Source organism: Chiloscyllium punctatum, chromosome 10 (assembly GCF_047496795.1).
Source record: "Chiloscyllium punctatum isolate Juve2018m chromosome 10, sChiPun1.3, whole genome shotgun sequence".
Lineage (NCBI taxonomy): Eukaryota > Metazoa > Chordata > Chondrichthyes > Orectolobiformes > Hemiscylliidae > Chiloscyllium > Chiloscyllium punctatum.
Genome location: NC_092748.1, coordinates 81,355,102 through 81,372,911, shown reverse-complemented (window position 1 = coordinate 81,372,911; position 17,810 = coordinate 81,355,102). Strand labels below are relative to the sequence as shown.

The 17,810-nt window shown below is 39.3% G+C and overlaps 1 protein-coding gene across 11 annotated transcripts in view; it reads left to right on the top strand.

Annotated features, from left to right (window-relative positions):
• Positions 1-17,810, top strand: part of nckap5l (NCK-associated protein 5-like) — a 753,060-nt gene that overhangs the window by 690,658 nt on the left and 44,592 nt on the right. For 10 of the 11 annotated variants that reach the window (XM_072579642.1, XM_072579644.1, XM_072579641.1 and 7 more), the window contains 2 exons: positions 2,770-3,087; positions 4,060-4,214. In XM_072579642.1, the coding sequence (XP_072435743.1) occupies positions 2,770-3,087; positions 4,060-4,214 (473 nt within the window). Of the gene's footprint in view, positions 1-2,769; positions 3,088-4,059; positions 4,215-17,810 lie in introns of those variants that run through there. The other variant, XM_072579652.1, reaches the window with a different exon arrangement.

The window sequence follows — 17,810 nt, the reverse complement described above, 5'->3', positions numbered from 1 at the left end:
CAGAGCTGAGGACTGACCTTATGGAGATTTATGAAATCATGGAATGCATAATTAGGGTGAATTGCCAAGGTTTTCTTCCGAGAGTGGGGGAGGCCAAATCTAGAGGACATAGTTTTTTTAGGTGAGAGGGAAAGATTTTAAAAAGGACCTGAGGGGTAACTTTTTCACACAGTGGGTGGTATGTGTATGGAACAAACTGCTAGAGAAAGTGGTGGAGTCAAGTACAATTACTTTTAAGAGTATATGAGTAGGAAGGGTTTAGAGGGATATGGGCTAATTGCTGATTAATGGGATTAGGTCAGATGGGGATATATGATTTGGCGTAGACCAGTAGGACTGAAGGGTCTGTTTCTGTTGTATGATTCCATGATATCCTCAGCTACACCAGGCCCTAACGTATTAGGTCACAAAAATAGAAGCTACTAGGATGTGGAGTTGCTGCCCTTTACCCTGTCTACTCTGATGCAAGGCACTCTGATTTGTGATAACAGTCATACTTAAAATACTTCAATTAGATACTGTTTATTATAAATATGCAATGTCGGTTTAAAACACTCCCATCTCTGTGAGCTTGCTAAATTAGTGTAAATTAGTGACAAAAGTTTTGTTTAGAACTGGACTGTCACTGTCCTAACAAAAATAAGGTTTCAATGGAGATAATTAGGTGAAGGAGTTTTGAGAACCAAAGGTCTATCGGCTCAGAGTTGGCAGGAAATAAATTAATGATCCAAGTATTTTCTTTATTACTTTTCACAAATATGGAACAGAATTTGTGATCACTCTGCATTTCTAAGATTTCAACTTTTTTTCAGTAGCAAATTGTGTTACTTCAGTCAATTACTTTTAAGAAAAAAAAAGTGTATGTGGAAGAAGTATTGTAAACACTTTTGTTTGAAGTCTAATTTAACCATTGTACTTGGTATCTTAATGAATCATCATTGGGTGTAATGAGTAAACTGCGAGGAATAATTCATGAATTATATGAAATAGGTAGGATGTGCTTGAGCACATTATGTTGTTTGATAGATTTACTTTTCTGTATAACTGAAAAGCTTTATGTGCTTTTCTCCCACACTTGAATAGTAAAATTATAGAGATGATATAGAAAGACCAATTCAGATTAATAGAGGATTTTTGCTTATTTTTATCTTAATAAAGTTAAGGTGCCATTTCTATCCCAGAACATGCAGGAAAATCTTAACACATCAGGCAGCGTCATTAGAGAAAGAAAGTTTCAGGTTTTAATGTTTTAGGTCAATGAGCCTTTGTCAGGTAATAAACATTAACGTGGTCCAGTAGTGGCATCAAAGGCTAATGTACTGCAATTCTGTCAGCTGACTACGAGCTTGAACTCCTCCTCCTCCTCAAATGCTGCCTGGCTCTCTCTGGCGCCAGTCCATAGCACTCCTCCACCTCTTCCTGCTTGAAGTGGTATTTAAACTGTGCTTAGTTGATTCTTAAAGCCTGCACCCTGGATGGGTGGAGGTAACCTAGATATTCCATTCTAATGATCAGTGAGAAGCGAGTCAGTCTTTGACAGTAGATCACCAAAAAAAAAATGGTCATGCAAAAGCTGTGCTGAGCTGCAGGAATCATTGTTGAACATATTCAGAATATAAACTTCTAACTTCATCTGTCTCACACAATCCTGGCTTATTCTAACCCACCCAGAAATAATTGTGAATATAATAGTGGGAAACTGAGTTTTTAGCATCTGAAGTCTCATAAAGTTATTCCTACTTGGTGGAGAGGGGCAAAATGTGTAAAGGAATTTGGAGTGTCAACACCAGTAGAGAAAACCAGCAACAACATATTACACCATACTTCAGCAAATCAAGGTAAATTACTAACCTTAGTAGTGCTGTCGTGGTTCAACCAAATGCATAATTCCATTGCTCCTGATATCTGGTTGCAGACGTAAGGAGGGACAAGGCAATGGCAGGATTTGAAAGCAAGGATTAGAATTTTAAAACACAGGTGTTGCTTATTTGGGAGCGAGTGCCAATTGACATCAAGTGATTGGTGAATATGACTTCATGCAACTTGGAATCAAAGCATCAGAATTTTGGATGGGCTTTGAATGGCCTCATGAGCATGCCCAGTTTGTAATTGTTCCACATTGGATGGCTGTGTCTTCAGCTGCAAAGACCAAAGCTCTGAAATTTTCTTCTTACAAATTTTTGCCTCTCCTTACTTTGAGACACTTCTCAAAACTTACCTCTTTTCTCAAATCTTTTCCCATGTGCTCTAGTGTTTCCTTACATAGATTAGTGTCAATATTTGCTTTATAACATTCCAGTGAATTGGCTGAAAACAAGGTAAAGGTGTTGTAGAATTGTGAATTGTTAGAGATTGTGGGGTTGCGCACAGATTGGAAAAAGGTGGAGGTCAGCCAAAAATGCATGGGAATAGCCAAGTCAGAAGTGACATGGAAGAGGGTTTCAGTAGCAGCAGTTATAACAAATGGCTTCAGGCATGTATATCCATACAAATAAAGAAAGTGTCTTGTGCTGTATTTCTGTGAAAGAGGTAAACATGAACAATACATTTCAAAACCAGAAACTTTGAGGAATCACTTATAATTTTCTTTGCAGAATTGCATTGTGAGAATGTTTGCATCAATATTGGGAAGAATTTTTCGTAATGTTAGTATTTATTCCTTTAGCAAATCTTTCCAAGTTGTTCTTCCCTGCAATCATGCATTTTATTGCCTGAAACTGTCAGTATTTCCAATTCCTCCAACCACTCATATTCTTCCTTTTAACTCAGGGTCCAGCTGTCAGATGAGAACATTGGACAGTGGAATTGGAACATTTCCCCTTCCCGATTCTACAAACCGGGTAACCGGAAGGCATGTTCCCAAAACAAGAACCTACCTTGAATGCGACCTTTCCTTATCCCTGCAGGAAGCACCCCATCTGATCAATGTTTCTCAAAAAGCAAAAACGCTTGAACGAGAAGTGCCTTGCAGAACTGAATGCAGCACTCCTGGGCCAGACAAGATTGGCCATTCAACGTCCGATCCTACAGTGGCTGCCAAAGCTGTGCAGGCATTTCAAAGTTGCCTTCCTAAGCCATCTATAGCAGGTAAATGTCAAATATACTTTTAACAAGTCACATTTCCAAATCTCTTTGCACAGTGTGATAACAGGTCGTGGAATAAAGAGATTAATTAACTTAGAGAATGAGAGTTCCTGCCAGAAAGGCATATCAATATGAAGTCTACAAAGAGGCAACTGGCAGGATTTTAAATCTATTGGCATATATCATATTCATATTAAAATTTTAAATGTAAAACCTCACATTAAACTCATGCAACATGAACAATTTCTAATAAAATAATTAGTGCATCAGTGATGGTTTTATCACATTATTCCATTGTACTTCATATTTGTAGGTTATACAGCATAATCATCATATAACAATATAAATTGAACATTAGCGTATAGTAATTTAAACAATATTCCTTTTGTCTCAAGTATTTGTGCTGATACTGTATGTATTTGTGAGCAGCTCGTGTGAGAAACTTCAGCTATACATTATCTGCTGTGCAGCTCAGTGGTCACGTATGTGACCTTATTTCTGATATAGTGCAGGCTATGTGATTAAATACTGTCATTATTACAAATTGAATAGAATCCACGGGCAATGGATTGTTTTATGAAGACTGGGTAATAGGAAAAGTCTGTAGAGATCTCGTTGCACGACGTCACCATACTGACAATGGCAGAGTACGGTCTCTTAATTAACATGTCAAGATGTCAACATCGCAAGATATTGTAAACCAGATAGTCAGTGTGTCCATGTTTGTCACCTGATTACTTGCTAGCTGACTTTATTTTCTGTGCACATCTATAGAGAAAATTGCATGCATTCTTATATAACTATATTATTTATTATACAGTTATGAATTATTTTACCAAGAATAAAATATAAAAGTAAATAAATTGATAGATAATTTCTGTTAAACTATGTTGAGCATTTGCCCTTGTCAGAAAGAGTAACTTTGTTCATTTAAAGGGGAAGTTGAAGCAAATAAATGATACAATTCTATTCTAGGATTCCTGGTGCCTAAATATAAAGTACAAGATGATATGAACCAACAACGTCTTCCTGCCCAACTTCCAAATATTTGTAAAAGTGAACACTCAGGCTTTCCAGAGAAAATGAAAGATTTGCCGCAGCCAAGTAGCTCTCGAGTGCTGAGTACACAGGTATGGCATAGTTGAAGTGCTCCTTGTGTTTAAAGTCTAATAAAACGATGTTTTAATTCAGGAGAAACCTTTAATGCCTCTCCAATACCTTTTCTGGTTTAGAATATATGTTAGTTATATATTGTCATGTTAGTCACTTCTTAATTAGTTTTTGTTAAGAAGATCACATCATTAAACTTTATGAAAGAGGCAACACGTACAGAATAAATCTTAAGAGTATATTTGCAAGCACAAACATTCTCAAAGTTGAATAAGTTCTTATTTAATATCTAAACAGGATGGGTGAGAAAATACAGATGACTTGATGTGATTTTGATGCTGTAATCTAACTTGGCTTTCAGATGACAGTCATAAGTGCTTGACATTGCTTTCACTTTTTTGACATTTTTGAACCCTTGCTTATGTTATCACTTTGCAGTCACATTGATATCCATCATTCTTTAGACACAAGCAGTGATATTTTCCTGTATCAGTGAAATAAATCACAATATCATTGTCAGACATGAACCTTTAGCTAGAAAGAAAATGACAATAGAAAACTACAAATCAAAGTACTGTAAAGTGTTTATATAAATTGCCCAGAAAAATATGAGCAAGTGTTTTTCCTTCTACAGGAATGTTGCAGAGTAACAGTGATATTTATAAAGTGCTCAGGCTTTACCCTCACATGGTTTTTACCCTTTAATGTCTTCCTTTCCTAAAGCAAAGTGCAAAGCGTTATGCACTGTGTGACAAGATTATAAATGTGTCTGTGGATATGCTATATGTGTGCCAAATAATTACAGGTGAAAGGTATGATCACTTAAGCAAATAAATACTGCATACATTATAATTGCATATATCACATCATTATCATTGAAAATACAATCAACATAGTAATATAAAAAGCATGAAAGACAATTTATTTGGGAGTTATTGATTACTGAACATTACAAATTTGATTTACCTTACTGAATTAATTCTATAATTAAGTTGTACAATGAAGCTTTTAAATTGCAAAAGCCTACAAAAAGTGCAAGTGTGAAAAGTAGCTGGGGATTTTTTTTGCTGGAAGTGAAATTCAGGCCAATGTAGATTATGTTGCAGGCACTGACACATTGAGCGTAATAGGAATCTTAACAGCTTGAGCATTGTTGCTAGTTTTTACAGTATCTTAGTGTCTTTCCATATTGTTGGCTTTTAGCACACTACAGCCTTTTGTTATTTTGTAATAAAATTATCACTTGGGTATAGTTACTTGAGTGATTTGGCTTCTGAACCCTGAGATGAGATTAATTTTATTTCCAAATTCTTTCTGTAGAATTGTGGGAAATAAGTTTGAGAGATGTTTGCATGTGATGGCATTTGCTTCTAAATCTTACTTGTTGGGGATCCAAAAAACTTGATTTTGAAAGAAGAGTTGTAAAATATTCGCAGAAAGTGAATGTTTCGTGGTGTCTAGGATTTAATTGCAGCATTTATTCAACTGCAAAACCATGAAGCCTGATGGTATCAGGGAAAGGAAACGACCTACTGATTCCCACCTACTGCCATCATCCCCTCCCTATCCTTCCTGACAGACAAGTTGATATTCTTGCACACTGAACAGCACTTGGACCAAGTACTGAAGATAACAAGGGTGCAGAATGTACTCTGGGTGACAGTCTGTCTAACATCAAGAGTGGTTCAACAGCACTGCTACGGATCAAATTCTAAAGGACACAGATGCATCTGTCCATATCAGTTTAAGCAAGATCATCCATCACGCAGTCCCTGTGGAGACAAAGCTCCATCGTCACATTGAGAATATCCTCCATTGATTTGTCTGGCATTATCATTGGGTAGGATAGATTTCAAGCAGATCTAGCAACTGAGCATCCATGAAATGTTTTGGGCCATGAGTAGCAGCAGAATGTATTCAACCATAATCTGCAACTTCATAGTCAACATACAGTTCCCAAAGATAAGTGTCACAAAGATGGTCCTTTTTCTAAAAGCTGTTCCTTTTCTCAAGGATACGTGTCTTTGGTTATTTTTTCAGAGGGGTCGTAAAACAGTCCGGGCTCCAAATCAACAGGTTTGGTACAGAGATGAAAGGGTTTATTGAGAGGCTTTTTGTTTATACGCAAACAGATGAGACTTTAGGCCGAAGCTTTTATGTTTTAGAAGTGACCCCTGTAATGAAAGAGGAGTGGTCAGTCCTGGAAACTGAAGTCTTGTTTGAGACAGTTCAGCAGTGGGCTGCTAAACTCTCTGCCCTTCTGTCCTTCTAACTTGGACCTGTAACCCTTTGTTTCACTTTTGCTCTGTGTTTAAGGGGTTTGATTATTGGGACTGTTGGGTATTTTCGGAAGAGCATAATTAAGTCTAGTTTGGATAGACTGAGTTCTACGGGTATTCTATATTCTGTTCTTTGCGTTTCATTCCATAATTTTGTGAATTTTTTTTCTGTTTTAAAACCTGGTAGTCAACCTAGCTAACTTACTCCGGATAATGTTCACTGTACACTTACCGAAACAAATAGCAAAGTTACGGTCTGGGCTGCCTGCTTAAGAATGTTTTGACTGGTCTGGCCTAGTCCATAACATAAGGTAACTGAATAACCCCTCTATCTAATGATGTGGAGATGCCAGTGTTGAACTGGGGTGGGAGAAGTCAGAAGTCACATGACATCAGGTTATAGTCCAAAAGCTTGTGATTTGAAGTAAATCTGTTGCACTATAGCCTGATGTCATGTGACTTTAAGAAGCAAGGCAAAGGGAAAACTGGGAATTATAGACTAGCCATCCTCACGTTGCTAGTGAGGAAAATGCTAGAATCTATTATAGAAGTATTAATAGCTGAGCATTTGGAAAACAGTGGCAGGATTGTACGGAGTCAGTATGGATTTATAAAAGGGAGCTCATGCTTGACAAATGTACAGAGCTTTGTTTAGGATATGACTAGCAAAGTTGATCAAGGGGATCCAGTGGATGTGGTTTATTTGGACTTTCAGAAGACATTCAATACAATCCCACATGAGATTGGGAGTAGTTTGAGGTGTTTTCTTTAAAAAAAAACAGGTTAGCAGGAAACAGGTGCAGGAATAATTGGGATTTTTTTTTCCAAATGACTAGCAGCTAGTGGGGTATTGCAGGGATCACTGCTCAGGCTCCAGCATTTACAATTTATTAATGATTTGGATGAGGAAACTAAATGCAATATCTCCAAATTTTCAATTGAGACAAAAATTGGGAGAGTGAGGCAGATGCAATGTAGTGTAGATAACTGAGAGGTTATCCACTTTGGCAGTAAGAGTGGGAAAGTGGAATATTATCTACTTAGCTGTAAATTGAGAGAGGAAATGTACAATGAGACCTGGGTGTCCACTGACCGTAAGCATGCAGGTGCAGCAGGTGACAAAGAAAGCAAATAGTACACCGGTCTTCACAGAGAAAAGATTTGAATACAGGAGCAGGGATATCTTGCAGTAATTATACAGGGCCTTGATGAGACCACAACTGGAATATTGTGTTCAGTTCTGATCTCCTATTGAGGAATGATGTTCTTACTATAGAGGGAGCTCAGTGAAGTTTTACTAAATTAATTTCTGGAATAGCAGGAATGATTCATGAACAGGGTGTTAAATTGGTTAGGATAATATTTGTTAGAGTTCAGAATAATGGGGGGGTGTTGGTTCTCATAGAAACCCAAACATTCTAATACAACCAAGCAGGGTGAGGGTGATTGCAGGAAAGATGTTTCTGATGCAGGGATAGTCCAGAACCAGGGGGTCACCATCCAAGGATATTGAGCACACCATATAGCACTGAGAGAGAGAGATTTCTTCTTGCAGCGAGTGTTGAGCCTATGGAATTTGCTACTTCAGAAAGCACTTGAAGCCAAAATACTGTATGATTTCAAGAAAGAGTTGAATATAGCAGTTGGGGTTAAAGGGATCAAAGTATTTGGTGGTGAATCAGGAACAGACTATTGAATTGGATGATCACAATAAATGGCTGAGCATTCTTGAAGGGCCAAATAGCCTATTGGTGCTCATATTTTCTATATTTCCATATTTCTACTTCTCTAATCTACCATTGCCATCAAGCTAGGGGATTAGACCTGGGTTTATGTAGAGTGCAGGACAGACCAGTGACAGCATTGGGCAGACTTCAGAATAATGGGTTTACCTCCTGAAGCTTCAACACAAGACTGCTTGTATACAAAATAGCATCAGCAGCAACTGATATTGAAAGCTAAGTGATCCCAGAACCATTGGATCATGTATAAGCTCTGCAGTCCAGCTACATCAAGTTGTGAATTGTGGTGGACAATTAAACAACACACAGGAGGAGGATCCCCATCTTCAGTGATGGGATTCTGTACGTAAATGAATAAGATCAGGCTGAAGCACTTGCTGAATAAATAATCCACCTCTGCCGCCTCCTGATTTCCCGAGTATCACGGATGTCAGTTTTCAGCCAATTCAGTTCACTCCATTGATATCATAAATGGGGCAGGCACTCGATAGTGCAAAATCTGTGCGTTCTGACAGAGCAAAGGTTTGGGCCCTAATTTTGTCTCAAACCTGTCACAGTGGTTTTGAGAGTTTGAGGGATCGCTGTATTGGTAGATGATACAAAGTTGATTTCAATTGTTTTATACCCAAACTGCTAATGCTTTCCTGTAAAGTTTTTGACATCGAATCTGATTGGGATTCTAACTTTATGTTAATTGTTAGTCCATACCAAATAAAGAACTGTATTAACTTTTTCACTTTTTTCCCTAGCTGTAATTGTCCTCAAAGGAATAGCTTTTGGGAATTGGGTTGTCCCATCCATTATTGTAGGGATCAACTGATGACGTGTACTCATTTTCAGTAATGAACCTACACAATCCACTGACGTGTTTAACTAAATGGTTCTTTAAAAACTGGTATGGGTATCAAAGGTGCTCGTCTAATTACATGAAGTTTTCCTATTACCTTACATACTATAAAGGGCTACACTATGTCTTTATTAAGTCGCAGCCAAGTAAAAAGCTTCATTATCGATGCTGTCATTTTCCATATTCTTATGTCCTGCCATCAAAATTTCAGATGCCACTCACGGTCATCTTATGATACCGAAACTGTATCATGATTCGAAGAACATCTATTCATTCTTCATCCGCAGTTCTGTGAGGATGCCTCTACTACTACATCAGAGCTCTGTTTTTAGTTAATAACACTCTGGAATTCCGTCGGCCTCAGCTTCGATGTAAATTGGCTATGCTAACTTACTTAACTCTGCTTCCTGAGCATCAATTAATGATATATCAAACACATCTTCTGAGTTATCTTAAATCTCAAATAGAGTTTCAGCTAACCTCACATCAACTTACAGTATCATGGTGACCTCTGTTGCTGAATTATTTCGGCTCTGCTCACTACATGTGGTGGAATTAGAACTGCAGGAGAAAGATCAACTGAGGGAACATGAGCTTAAAGTGATGCAGTGGAATCAGAAGACATCAGCTAATATAGGCTCCAGAAGGGAGAACCTGAGTCATATTTGAAGTCCATTAACAAAATGGTTAAGTTTACACAAGCTTTACCAAAATTTTAAGAAAAGGACGTGCAGGTGTTCTTCGTGTCATTTGAGAAATTGGTGAGACAAATGAAGTGAGACGAAAAAAGAAACACTGCAGATACTGGAATCCAAAGTAGACAAGCACGAGGCTGAAAGAAGACAGCAAGCCAGGCAGCATCAGGAGGCGCAGATATCAACATTTTGGGTGTAACCCGTCTTCAGAAGAGGACTTAACATTACTCATGCAGTGTAAATTGGTAGGTAAAGCACAGAGAATTTATGCTTCACTGTCAGATGAAATTGTCATGATTATAGAACATAGAATATTACAGCACAGTACAGGCACTTCGGTCCTTGATGTTGCATTGACCTGTGGAAACAATCTGAAGCCTATCCATCCTACACTACTCCATTTTCATACATATGCCTATCCAATGACCATTTCAATGCCCTTAAAGTTGGCGGGTTTACTACTGTTACAGGCAGTGCGTTCCATCCTCTTACTACCTCTGAGGAAAGAAACTACCTCTGACATCTAACCTATATCTATCACTCCTCAATTTAAAGCTATTGTCCCCTCATGCTCACCATCACCATCTGGGAAAAAGGCTCTCACTGCCCACCCTATCTAACCCTCTAGTTACCTTGTATGTCTAAATTAAGTCACCTCTCAACCTTCTTCCTCAGAAAACAGCCTCAAGTCCTTCAGCCTTTCCTCATAAGATCTTCCCTTCATACCATGCAACATCCTAGTAAATCTCCTCTAAACTCTTTCTAAAGCTTCCACATCCTTCCTATAATGCGATGACCAGAACTGTACACAATACTCCAAATGTAGCCACACCAGAGTTTTGTATAGCTGCAGCATGACCTTGTGACTCCAAAATTCAATCCTCTACCAATAAAAACTAACACACCGTATGCCTTCATAGCAACTCTATCACGCTAGGTGGCAACTTTCAGGGATCTATGTACATGGACATAAAGATCGTTCTGCTCATTGACACTATCACGAATCTTACCATTAGCCCAGTACTCTGCATTCCTGTTGCTCCTTCCAAAATGAATCACTTCACACTTTTCCACATTAAACTCCATTTGCCACCTCTCCGCCCAGCTCTTCAGCTTATCTATGTCCCCCTGTAACCTGCAACATCCTCCAGCACTATCCATAACTCTACCGACCTTGGTATCATCTGCAAATTTACTTACCCATTATTCCACACCCTCATCTAGGTCATGTATAAAAATGACAAACAACAGTCCAACAGAACAGATCCTTACAGTTTACCACTAGTAACTGAACTCCAGAATGAACATTTCCACCACCATCATTCAGCTAGCCAATTTCTGATCCAAACCACTTAATCACCCTCAATCCCATGCCTCTGTATTTTGTGCAATAGCCTACCATGGGGAACCTTTTCAAAGACTTTATTGGGTTCCATACTACAGCAACTGCTTTACCCTCATCCACCTATTTGGTCACCTTCTTGAAGAACTCAATAAGTTTTGTAAGGCACAACCTACCCTCCACAAAACTGTGTTGACTATCCCTAATCAACTCTTCAATCCTCTCTAGATGATTACAAATCCTAACCTTTTCCAACACTTTACCCAAAATCAAAGTAAAGTTCTCACTGGTCTATGGCTACCAGGGTTGTCTTTACTCACCTTGTCCCCTTGTTCAACATTTGCAATCGTCCAGTTTTCTGGCACTATTCCTGTAGACAATGATGACATAACGATCAAAGCCAAAGGCTTGACAATGTCCTCCATGGCTTCCCAGAAAATTCTAGGATAAATCCCATCTGGCCCAGGGGACCTATCTATTTTCATACTTTCCAGAATTGCTAACACCACCTCCTTGTGAACCCCAATCCCGCCTAGTCTAATAGCCTGTATCTCAGTATTCCCCTTGACAACATTGTGTGTTTTTCCATTGTGAATACTGAATTATGATGCTGTAACGAAAACTATATTGGCTGCATAAGAGTTAGTGCCTGAGGCATACAGGCAAAAATTGCAGAATTTAAGGAAGCAACCTGGGCAAATCAATATTGAATTCAAAACAGCTAAGCAATAGTGGATCTGAGCATTAGAAGCTGAAACCATGTAAAAAGCTCTTTGAGAGGTTATTAGAGACATAGAGGCATAGAGATGTGCAGCAGGGAAACACCCTTTGGTCCAACCCGTCCATGCTAATGGACCTAATCTAGTCCCATTTTGCAGCACTTGGTCTGTTTCCCTCTAAATACTTCCTATTCATATACCTATCCAGATGCCTTTTAAATGCTGTAATTATACCAGCATCCACCACTTCCTGTGGCAGCTCATTCCATACATGTACCATCCTCTGAGTGAAAAGGTTGCCCTTTAGGTCCCTTTTATATCTTTCCCCTCTCATCCTAAACCTACTCCCTCGAGTTCTGGACTCTTTCTTTCCCCCCCCAGGGAAAATACCTTGTCTATTTATCCTATTCATGCCCCTTATGATTTCTTAACGTCGATAAGACCTCAGCCTCTGACGCTCCAAGGAAAACAGCCCCAGCCTATTCAGCCTCTCCCTTTAGCTCAAATCCTCCAACCCTGGCAACATCCTTGTAAATCTTTTCTGAACCCTTTCAAGTTTCACAACATCCTTCTGATAGTAGACCAGAATTGCATGCAATATTCCAAAAGTGGCCGAATCACTGTCCTGTACAGCTGCACCATGACCTCCCAACTCCTATACTTAATGCTCTGACCACTAAAGGAAAGCATACCAAACACCTTCACTATCCTATCTACCTGAGACTCTACTTTCAAGGAACTATGAACCTGCACTCCAAGATCTTTGTTCAGCAATACACCCCAGGAACTTTCCATTAAGTGTATAAGTCCTGCTTGTTCACATACAAATTATTTATATAAATGACAAAAAGCAGTGGACCCAACACTGATCCTTATGGCACACCACTGGTCACAGGACTCCAGTCTGAAAAGCAACCCTCCACCACCACCCTCTCTATTGCCTACCTTTAAGCCAGTTCTGTATCCAAATGGCAAGTTTTCGCTGTGTTCCATGAGATCTAACCTTGCGAACCAGTCTATCATGAGGACCCTTGTCAAAAGCCTTACTGAAGCCCATATAGATCATGTTTTTTGCTTTGCCCTCATCAATCCTCTGTTATTTCTTCAAAAGATTCAATCAAGTTCGTGATACATGATTTCCCACACACCAAGCCATGCTGACTATCCCTAATCAGTCCTTGCCTTTCCAAATACATGTATATCCTGTCCCTCAGGATTCCCCGCCAACAACTTGTCCACCACTGATGTTAGGCTCTATAGTTCCCTGGCTTTTTCTTACCACCTTTCTTAAATAATGGCACCAAGTTAGCCAACTTCCAGTCTTCCAGCAACTCACCTGTGACTATCGATGATACAAATATCTCAGCAAAGGTCCCATCAATCACTTCCATAGCTTCCCACTGAGTTCTAAGTTACACTTGTTCAGGACCTGGGTATTTATCTACCTTTATGCTTTTCAAGACATTCAGCATTTCCTCCTCTGTGATATGGACATTTTTCAAGATTTCACTGTCTATTTCCCTACATTCCATATCTTCCATGTCCTTTTCCACAGTAAATACTGATGTAAAATACTCATTTAATATCTCCCCCATCTCCTGTGGCTCCGCATATAAGCTGCCTTGCTGATCTTTACGGGGACGAAAGTAAGGACTGCAGATGCTGGAGATGCGAGTGGTGCTGGAAAAGCATAGCAGGTCAGGCAGCATCCAGCGAGCAGAAAAATTGACATTTCAGGCTAAAGCCCTTCATCAGGAATGATACCTAATGAAGGGTCTTTGCCCGAAACGTCGATTTTCCTGCTCCTCAAATGCTGCCTGATCTGTGCTTTTCCAGTACCACTCTAATCTTGACTCTGATCTTTGAGGGGCCCTATTCTCTCCCTAGTTACCTTTTGTCCTTATACATTAGTTAAAATCCCTTTGGATTCTCCTTAATTCTATTTTCCAAAATTCTCATATCTCCTTCTTTGTCCTCCTGATGTCCCTCTTAAGTATACTCCTACTGCCTTTATACTCTTCAAAGGATTCACTCGATCGCTCCTGTCCATACCTGACATAGCTTCCTTTTTCTTAACCAAAACCTCAAATTCTCCAGTCATCCATCATTCCCTCCACCTACCAGCCTTTCCTTTCATCCTAACAGGAATATACTGTCTGTGGACTCTCATCATCTCATTTCTGAAGGCTTCCCATTTTTCAGCCATCCCTTTACCTGCGAACATCTGCACCCAAACAACTTTTGAAAGTTCTTGGCTAATACCATCAAAATTGGCCTTTCTCCAATTTAGAACTTCCAACTTTTAGATCTGGTCTATCCTTTTCCATCACTATTTTAAAACTAATAGAATTATGGTCGCTGGTCCCAAAGTGCTCCCCCATTATCACCTCAGTCACCTGCCCTGCCTTAGTTCCCAAGAATAGGTCAGGTTTTGCACTTTCTCTAGTAGGTACACCCACGTACTGAATCAGAAATCTTTCTTATACACACTTAACACATTCCACTACTTCCAAACCCTTAACACGATGGCAGTCCCAGTCGATGTTTGGAAAGTTAAAATCCCCTGCCATAACCGCCCTATTATTCATACAGGTAACTGAAATATCCTTTCAAATTTGTCTCTCAATTTCCTTCTGACTATTGGGTTGTTGGTGGGGAGGGGGGGTGGAGGTCTATAAAACAATCACAATAAGGTGATCATCCCTTTCTTATTTCTCAGTTCCATCCAAATAACTTGCCTGGATGTATTCCCAGGAATATCCTCCCTGAGTACAGTAGTGAGGCTATCCCTTATCAAAACCGCCACTTCCCCTCCTCTCTCGTCTCCCTTTCTGTCCTTCCTGTAGCATTTGTATCCTGGAACATTAAGCTTCCAGTCCTGTCAATCCCTGAGCTATGTTTCTGTAATTGCTATGATATCCCAGTCCCATGTTCCTAACCATGCCCTGAGTTCATCTGCCTTCCCTGTTAGGCATTTTGAAGTAAATGCAGTTTAATTTATCAGTCCCACCTTGCTCTCTGTTTTCTTTCTGCCTGCCCTGACTGTTTGTTTGATTCACTCCTTTTCCCAACTGTACTAGTCTCAGATTGAACTCTTTCCTTGCTATTTCCCTGGGACAGGGGAAAGGGGATATTCTCCCTTTAGAATATCATCCTTTTCCCTTTCTGTGTTGTTATTTCCACTGTGTACAATGACCTCCTAGAGCTCATTGTCTTATGTAGCTCATTGATCAATGCTCTGAGTTCATCCACCTTGCCAGTCAAGCTCCTTACATTAAAATTGATACAATTTTGCATTCTAGACCTCTAGAATGTGCAGCCTTAGCCTGCACATATCTTTTCCAGCTAGTAGACTATCCTAGCACTCCTCCCTCTATATCTGATTGGACCGTGCTCCTGATATTATATCTACCCTGTGTCCACCCTCTTCCCAAATTAGTTTAAAACTTCAGAGCAAGGAAATTGGATCCATTCCAATTCAAGTACAACCTGTCCAGCTTGTACAGGTGTCACCTAAATTTTGAATCCCAATGATTCAAAAATCTAAAGCCATCCCTCCTCCAACATCTCTTTACTGATCTATTTTCCTCTACCGATTCAGTAGTGCATGGCACTGGAAGTAATCTTGAGATTATAACCTCAGTCTTCCTCCTTAGTCTACTATCTAACTCTCTCCATTCCTGCTGCAGGATCTCATTTCCTTTTCAACCCATGCTAGTACTAACATGTACCACAACTGCTGACTGTTCTTCCTAGTTTTCTTTTTTTTTAACAATTCCATTTCCCTTTCCTTACCTTCTTTTTGCTCGTTCTTTGTCTTTTTCTGCAATCTCTAGTTTTTTTTTGGCCTCTCCTCATGCTCGAACTGCATTAACAGTAACTCAAAATCACCTGTCTGTCATGGTTCCAAGGATTCTGACGATCTCACTCTCTCGTATGAGCTATTCCACTACCTGGGAACCAGTCACATGGTGGTTGGCAGGCAGAAAGCCTATATCATCAACTGATCACCAGACATCAAACTACTTGTTGCTGGCAAAATCTCTGTGTGCACACTGTCTTGTGCCAGTTTGTCTGCGACTCAACGTTTCTGACTTGTTTCTGCTTTGTCATACTCGAGGCTCAGCATTTTCACAATGCATAACTACACGTTTGTTGTGGTCTGTGTGCATTTTAGCTAGGGTTTTGATAAGGTTTCTAATGGCAGACTATTCAAAAAAGTAAGACTTAATGGAATCTGAGGCAATGCCATGTTGGATTCATAATTAGTGAAAATGCAGGAAGTAGAGGGTGATCCTGGAGGGGTGTTTCTGTGATTGAAATTCTGTTACCAGTGAGGAACTGCAGGGTGCTGAAGTCTTTGGTGTGGTGAATATTAATGACCTGGACTTAAATTTTGCATGTATGAGCAAAACATTTTCAGACCACACAAAAATTGGTGGGATGATAAATAGTGAGGAGGATAGATGCAACCGACGGGAAGTTGTGAATGGACTGGTTGGGTAAGCAAAACGGTGGCAAATAGAATTCAATATGACAAAGTATCAGGTTAACGTAGCTGGTGAGAGCTAACAAGTGAGATTCAACTATAAATGGTTGAGGACCCTGAATAGTACCAAAGATCAAAGGGACCTTGGTGCGCATGTCCACACATCTCTGAAGGTATCAAGGCACTGGATAAAAGGCATATGAAATACTCACCTTTGGTAGCTGAGGCATAGTTAATAGTTTGCATTAATTATAAAATTATCAACTATAATTGTCTTTAAAGAAATATTGGTCCATTTGACCTGGTGATCTTTGATGTAGAAGCAGTAACGATGGGTAGGAAGTTATAACAAAAAACTCTGTAGCTGGCAGACGTAAAAAAGATCTACAAGCAGAGGGGCTTGCAGGCAATGCACAGATACTGACACAAAAAGAAAGCAGACAGAGACAGAAAAGGAACACACAAAACTCTTGTGAAGAGATGAAGCAAATTGCTATCTGCAAGAGATCAGTTTTGCTGTTTGGCAGAGAATGAACAGAAGCTCCTACAGGCATTGTAAGTGGGCTAGAAGCATCTAAAACCTGAAAAGCTGTGTGAATAGCTTAGTGTTGCCAAAGAGCTGGATGTTTTCCCAGAAATGGACAACCTGAAAACTGTTGTGTTATTGTTTGGTTGCTTGAAAAGGAACTCTGGAAAATTGCACCTCTGGTTCTATTAGGACCTGAGGGAGCAAAGGTTCATAGAGGTGTGCCTGACTGATGGTAAGCATACTTGTGAACACAAAGGTGAAAATTGTTGTCAGGTTGAACACCTCCCCTACATGAAGAAAATAGCATATTGGAGAACTGTGACTTTTCTGTCAAGGGGTAATGTGAATGCTGATGGTTACAGAAAAGTATATTTTTACTAGATCAAATGTTGAGGTGAAGTTTACCTTTCTAGTTGGAGTACCGTTTGTCTGTTATTTTATGTGTACATTGTGTTGGTTCTTGTTCATAATAAAGTAAAAGCTGCATAATTGGAATTTTGTTGGTGATATTTTAGTTAGGGATTATTCAGTAAATTTGACAATGGTTACAAAAAATGGTTCTAAACAAAAATCTTTTTATTAGAACATTAGCTTTCAATGGCTTTTGACTTTTCTATGGTTTAGTTCAAAACAGTGGCATGCAACAGTTTGTGAAACATGTTTTGATAGGCAATAGAATAATAACAGATCAATGTTAATGTATTATCTGAAAAAGCTGTGTCATAATGATGGTCGGGTTGCTCATTTTATCCCCTCTGACCTTTTTAAGAAAATTTAATTTGGAAGCAGTTGAATGCATGAGGGATGTTTTGAACCCAAAGTTTTGTTCTATTTTATAATTGGTTTCTGTGGTCATAAAGATGTGAAATGGGCAACTGGTGTCTACGTCCTATTATCTCAGCCTAGATCTAACATTACACTATTAATGATATAATGAAGCTATCTCTAGTTTGCTACAGTATTTTTGAAACTCT